General features: G+C 43.8%; 1 protein-coding gene across 1 annotated transcript; it reads left to right on the top strand.

Annotated features, from left to right (window-relative positions):
• The first annotated feature begins 4,934 nt into the window (after positions 1 to 4,934).
• LOC147892022 (polyubiquitin-like) lies at positions 4,935 to 6,190 on the top strand. The gene has a single exon (XM_087388168.1). The coding sequence runs from the start codon at positions 5,062 to 5,064 to the stop codon at positions 5,977 to 5,979; it is 918 nt and encodes a 305-aa protein (XP_087244294.1). The 5' UTR covers positions 4,935 to 5,061; the 3' UTR covers positions 5,980 to 6,190.
• Positions 6,191 to 6,697: the final 507 nt, after the last annotated feature.

Below are 6,697 nucleotides of genomic sequence, written 5' to 3'. Positions count from 1 at the left end.
CATTCAAATTCATCCCAGTTCGATTTGGAGAACTTCCAGATGGTGGCTAAGTACATCGAGGTAGCCAATAAAACATGCTGGATTACCATAATTCTTGCATTCCAGCTCAACTGAAGACCATGCTAAATCGCTCCATAAATCAGTCAAATCTTCGCTTGAGCAAATCCCCAATGCCCAATAGAGCTCCTAGATATCTAACCACTTCCCCTCTCGGGTTGATGATAGCTTGAAGAATACTCAGCCACCTAGGGGAAGGGGCTCAGGATTTGTTCTAAGAAGGATTTGTGAGACTACATTGAGAGCCTGAGGCTCCCTAGAATCTTTCCATCACTTCCATTAGATTGGCTACACTCAACTCCTCCTCTAGAAAGAAAGAGATCATGACATCCCCCTTAATCTTTCCTCGTGACACATAGACTTTGATTTGATGGATGAATGGAACAGTGCAAATAGCGAACAGGACTGGGGTAGGAGGGCAGCCTTGGCAAATCGAGCATTGGAGGGAGTACGTGCCGATTACCCCTCCATTAAGGCATAAGATTGCCGAGGCATTACCAAACAAGGCCAAGATCATCCTAATGAAACCTACTCCAAGGCCCAAACGACCTAACACAGCAAGGATGAAATCCCACCCTATTGTATGCTTTATCAGATCAAAGCCAAAGAGAATTACCTTTTGGCTTGAGTTTAAGTCATGGACTAGAGCAAGCTAAACCTTCAAGATGTTGTTGAAGATGTTCCATCCTTTGACGAAGAGGCTCTGGTCTTGATGCATGGTCTCTGAGCAGACTTCTCTGATCCTGATCACCATGGCTTTATCTATCAACTTGTATGCCATATTCAGCATTGTTACTGGGCACCAATCACCAACCTTGATGCGAGCCTACCTTTTAGGAAACAACTTGGCTGAGCCGACGTTCACATCTTCAGACATGGATCCTTTTTCCATTGCCGTGTTGGCCACGTCTCTCATGTCATCCCCCATTACATCCCAAAACTCCTTATACAATTTTGTTGGAAGGTCGTCAGGACCTGGCACCCGATTCTTCTCCATGGTGTTGAGTGCTTCCTCCAACTCCTTTGTCGATAATAGTTTGGCTAGCATCCCTTGCTGGTATTCAATAATTTTGGGTTGAACTCCATCCATTAAGTCAGCCATCTCTTTGTGCCAATGATCATCTTGAATGTCCTCCTCTCCAATAATAGCACTTAGTTCATTTCTGAATACCTCTACTACATGCCAAAACTTAGTAAAACCAGTGGCCCTCCTTGTCTATGACTCTGTCAACCAAGTCTCTTTCATTCTTCCTTTTCACGACCTGGAAATAAAATTTAGAGGGGTAGTCCTTGACTGACTACCCAGAGATGTCCTTGACCATAACCCAGAGATGTCCAACACGCAAAGCTAACTCGACTGCGACCATAACGGTCGAAAGGTAAGGTTCCGTAGGAGCTTAAGGCCAAAGCCGCCCCCATGCATTTTCGAGCTAGAATTTGATTGCCCCCATCATTCTTCCTATTCACCCTAGAATGGTAGCGCTCCACATCCCTAGCTCTGACATACACATGCTGGTTGCATTCCATTTATCACATGGGCGTGAGGAGTTGGCCTTGTAGTTAGATTTTAACTGCCTGATCTCACTGCAAAACTTTTTAGATTCCAAGTGACACTTCTTAAATTTGAACGAGATGCCCAATGACCTATCGCCACCACCGGGACACCAAAGGACCAAACTCAACCACCATCCTTATTCAAAAGCATAGATCATGTCCAATCTAGCAGCCCCTAACTCTTCACCCTTTCTTTGATTAGACTAGGAGAACCCAGTCATAACTTCGGAGTCCAATTCGGCACAATCTATAAGGCCCTTGCTAATCGTCAACTACTCCCATAAATCCCGTTTTGACTCAGTGATCTGAGAGACTAGGTGTGATCTGTCTGCCTCATTGCTCGCAAAATTCCAATCGCCACCCTGACTAGCCAGTGATCATGTCATATGCAACCCTCGAGGTGCTTCCAATAGCTAGCTCTATCTTAAGGAGAGTACGGGCCGTAGACAGAAGCAACCCAGAAGATGAACCCCACTACATGTAAACACTGCCACATCCTTGTATAGCTCCTTAGGGCATAGGTTACCTTGCACCAACATTGTCGAACCACCTTTACATCTCTGAGGGCAGTTAGAGAATACTTCAAAACCCAACCTGCCGACTCAAACCACCAATTTTCATCTCGACCACAATTCAATTCTTGAAGAAGAAGCACTTGGGGCCTCAATTTCTTCACAATTGCGAGACAACCTTTTTGTTTACTTTTGTCACACCAACCTCTAATGTTCCAAGACATCACTACTACAATACCAACACCCCTACTCCTCCTGCCCAAACAATAACTATTGCACAAGGAGCTTATAGGCATCTCTAAAAAAATTGAACCTTTTTTCTTTCCTTGTACCCGCCGACCTGGCAAGCTCTTTGATCCTCTTGGAAATACTCTTTGCCGAAGACTGAGAGAGGAGGGGCAAGCCCTCAAACCTAGCCAAATCTTCCCGAGGTGTCTCCTCTTGAGGTTTCACTTCCAAGAGGCACTTCTTATTATTTGCATCCGACAAGTCTTCATTGCCATACACGGCAAGCTGCAAAGCCTCTGAACATCTTGTGACCACTGTGGCTGGGCCTAGCTCATAGATTTCCTTCGCCAAGTCTATGGAAACTTCATGCACCGGTTCAACACATTGAGTAAGCTTCTCACTTGTCTCGACCAGCTTAGACTTCCCTTCTTACCCACCACCCTCCAAGGTTCAACTGGCTGCATGTTGTCACCCGTCATTCTATGAAATTTGATGATCTTAACCAAGGGAAATGATAGGTGTGAAGCTTCAAGCAACATTCCCATGGTGAGATGGAAGAATTACTCCTCAAATTAAAAGAACCGTAAATTTTGCATTCTATTAAATATAAGAAGATCCCCACAATAGTTGAGAGACCAAATAAAAGCAAATGTGTAATTGGTTATCATGGCATCCATTACACATCTACACATTATCCTACAATTGTACCACCAGAAAAGGACCACTAGTTAATGCTTATGGGTTTGTGTGTGGTCATTTTCATGCAAGTGATTTCAAAGAATGCTGACTCAGTTGTTCTAGTAACATACCATACGTCCCTATAGGGGGGATATAATACCCAGTGTGAGGAGGAAAGATTAAAAACCAATCAAAGAATGGTAGTGATTGAATTATATCCGACTTGAAAAAAGAATGAGTTTGAGGAATTTTGGTTGCCATGTAGAAACAAGAGAGCATGCATGCTTGTATGTTATATTGTGATTGTTGCTAATTTCTTTCTCTATTGTGCTTTAATCTATGTTGTGCATAGTAGCCCAAATCTATTAGAGTTCAAAATTACTTTTCTTCAACATTTTCCAGACAATTGCGATGGGTTTTGCTTTGTTTCGATATTTAGTGGTGCAATTTTGAAAATAATGAGGAGTTTAATATACATACCTATTATGGTATTATGTTATCCGTTTTTTTAATTGTGTCGATATCTCCTCAGCTTATCTCTATCTATTATGCTATTATGTTATTTGATTCTACATTGGTATCTCCCCGGCTTGTCTCATATGACATTGAAAAGTTCCCCATGGTGGGGATGGTGAAGGCATTAAATGCACATGTTTGGTGACACTTGATCTAATTCCTCCATTAGTTTGCTCATATGCACTTCCCATGTACCTATTCTAAGGGCCCTTAATGCCATACTTGTAGCTTAGAAAAGTAACTGAAAAGACCTTTATACCTTAATTGAGATATTCAGTTAATTGAATTGAAGACTATCTACTACCCAGGTCTTACCACTAGGCTACATGAAGATGTTATGAAAGAGAAAGTGTAGAAGCATTACCCTCATAAATATAAGAGGAGGGTCTTCCCCTCACCTCTTTACCCCTCTCCTTGCTAGTATGTCCCCACCATGTTGAAAAACTGGAAATTCCCATTAGATAAATTTGTTTTGCCTCACATTGACTGTATTTTTGAATTATTGGCATTCCATCCCTCCGTGCTTCGCTTTTCCACTACTTAATATATTTTTGCATTCTTTTCAATTGTTAGACTCTTTCTTTGATGGCAGGCTTTTAAAAGCTATCTTACGCTTGAAAATTGGTGAGGACATAAATCAAATATACTTCTTGTTGTGCTTCAAATTCATTTATTTTCCCAACAACTTGGGGGACCCGAGCATGTTATTCCAATCGCCTCCCCTCGTTTCTTAAAGGTTACTCGCCATTAGCTTTTCTTTCCCATACCATGTATCAATATATATATTTTTTCAATTGTAAAGATTAAGGGCACTATTTATTTAGTGGTAGGTAGCCTAGTTCATTTTGTGAGCTCTCCTTGAGCCATGTGAACAATAGAATGCCATTCATCTGCTTCAAAAAACCACTCCTTCCAAACTCGCAAAAGCCAGCAAAATGGCTTTTCCAATTCTTGTTTTATACTTGCAAAACAATCTTTTAAAAAACTGGGGGGAGGGAAGGTGAGGAGGAAAAAGGGGGGGGGGGGGGGGGGGGGAAGAACCTGAGTTGTGATTCTTGCTTTATACTTCCAACAATCGTGGTTTTCGAAAATGGGGGGGGGGGGCGAACCTTACCTAACGGAGGTGGCTTTTTGGGTTCTGCAAAACAATGGTTTTGGAAAAATACTTTTAAAAATGGGGGGGCACATCGTGAGTGAGGGAAGGTGAGAGTCATTAAAAAAACAAAATTGCAAAAATATGAAGGGCATGGGGAAGGTGAGGAGGAAGGGACACCCTTTGAGAGGAGCGGGAAGCTTTAGGCGGTGTGAAGAGACCCTTCTGGGAGGCCTGAATGTTCTATATAAAGAAACAACGGCCTCATATATCTTCATCTTCTTCTTTGAGTTTTCTTCTTCTTGTTTGATTAGTTCTTCTGCAGCCCCTTGAAGCTCCCATCGCCATAGCCAGCCTTCCCCTCCGCCCCCCCCCCCCCCCCTCTTCCCAATTTTCCCTCTTCCTCCCCTCCCATCTCCCATCATGCAGATCTTCGTCAAAACCCTCACCGGTAAAACCATCACCCTCGAAGTCGAGAGCTCCGATACTATCGACAACGTTAAAACTAAAATCCAGGACAAGGAGGGCATCCCCCCTGACCAGCAGCGCCTCATCTTTGCCGGTAAGCAGCTCGAAGATGGCCGCACCCTCGCTGATTACAACATCCAGAAGGAGTCCACTCTCCACCTCGTCCTTCGTCTGCGTGGTGGCATGCAGATCTTCGTCAAGACCCTCACCGGAAAGACCATCACCCTCGAGGTCGAGAGCTCCGACACCATCGATAATGTCAAGGCCAAGATCCAGGACAAGGAGGGCATCCCTCCCGACCAACAGAGGCTGATTTTCGCCGGCAAGCAGCTCGAAGACGGGCGCACCCTTGCCGATTACAACATCCAGAAGGAGTCAACGCTGCATCTTGTCCTGCGTCTCAGGGGTGGTATGCAGATCTTCGTCAAGACGCTCACTGGTAAGACTATCACCCTGGAAGTTGAGAGCTCTGACACGATCGATAATGTGAAGGCCAAGATCCAGGACAAGGAGGGCATCCCCCCTGACCAGCAGAGGCTTATCTTTGCCGGCAAGCAGCTTGAAGATGGCCGCACCCTTGCTGATTACAACATTCAGAAGGAGTCTACCCTTCATCTGGTTCTGCGTCTTAGGGGTGGCATGCAGATCTTTGTCAAGACCCTGACTGGTAAGACGATTACTTTGGAGGTGGAGAGCTCTGATACGATCGACAATGTCAAGACAAAGATCCAAGATAAGGAGGGCATTCCCCCCGACCAGCAGCGCCTGATTTTTGCAGGAAAGCAGTTGGAAGATGGGCGTACCTTGGCTGACTACAATATTCAGAAGGAATCAACTCTCCATCTTGTGCTTCGCCTTCGTGGTGGGCTGTAAAGATGTGTGTGCAACGAAGGGTCAGGCCTCTCAGTGATCTGCTAGGACTTGTTGATTGTGGAGCGAATATCTGTAATAGATCTAGCAGTTATTAGGGTCCATGAATTCTACAATAAGCTGTCCTTTGGCGACAGCACTAGCTTGTATAAAAATAAATGGCAATAAGACCCTTCAGTTTCCCGTTCAATTTATGGATAATGTCTTCTGTTAATTGCCTATGTAATACAATAGACCCTTTTGCTTCCCTTACAATTTATGGCTAATATCTTATGTTAATTCTGAGACTCATGGGAGGAGTTTGCCTCTTCTGTTAATTCTGAGATACATGGGAGGAGTTTGCTTGATCTTTTTTTGAAGATCTTCGGTTGCTTGGTTGCTCCATCTATTCTTCTCTCCGTTAATTCTGAGGCTCATGGGAGTAGTTTGCTTGATCATTTTTCAAAGATATATGGTTGCTACAATTCCATGTTTGATCAATCTATTCCTCGCTGTGCTTGTGTGTGCTAGAGGCGTTGTTTTTCACATCCTCGAACATCTCTTTCTTGCTCTTGTGTGTCTTGGCACTCGAAGTCCCATTGCTCTCACAGTTGCCTAATTTTGCTTGTTATTGCCATTTGGTGTATGGAAAGAGCACTTGAGCCATTCAGAGTTGTTGCTCGCATTAGTTTTATAGCAAATTCTTATTGTTTGTCAATATTGGAAGCTGCATGTGATACAG

The sequence above is a fragment of the Dipteris shenzhenensis genome, chromosome 17 (assembly GCF_047967505.1).
Source record: "Dipteris shenzhenensis isolate YYH24624 ecotype China chromosome 17, Dip_SZ_1.0, whole genome shotgun sequence".
NCBI classification, from domain to species: domain Eukaryota; kingdom Viridiplantae; phylum Streptophyta; class Polypodiopsida; order Gleicheniales; family Dipteridaceae; genus Dipteris; species Dipteris shenzhenensis.
This window is presented reverse-complemented; position numbering and strand designations above follow the sequence as displayed.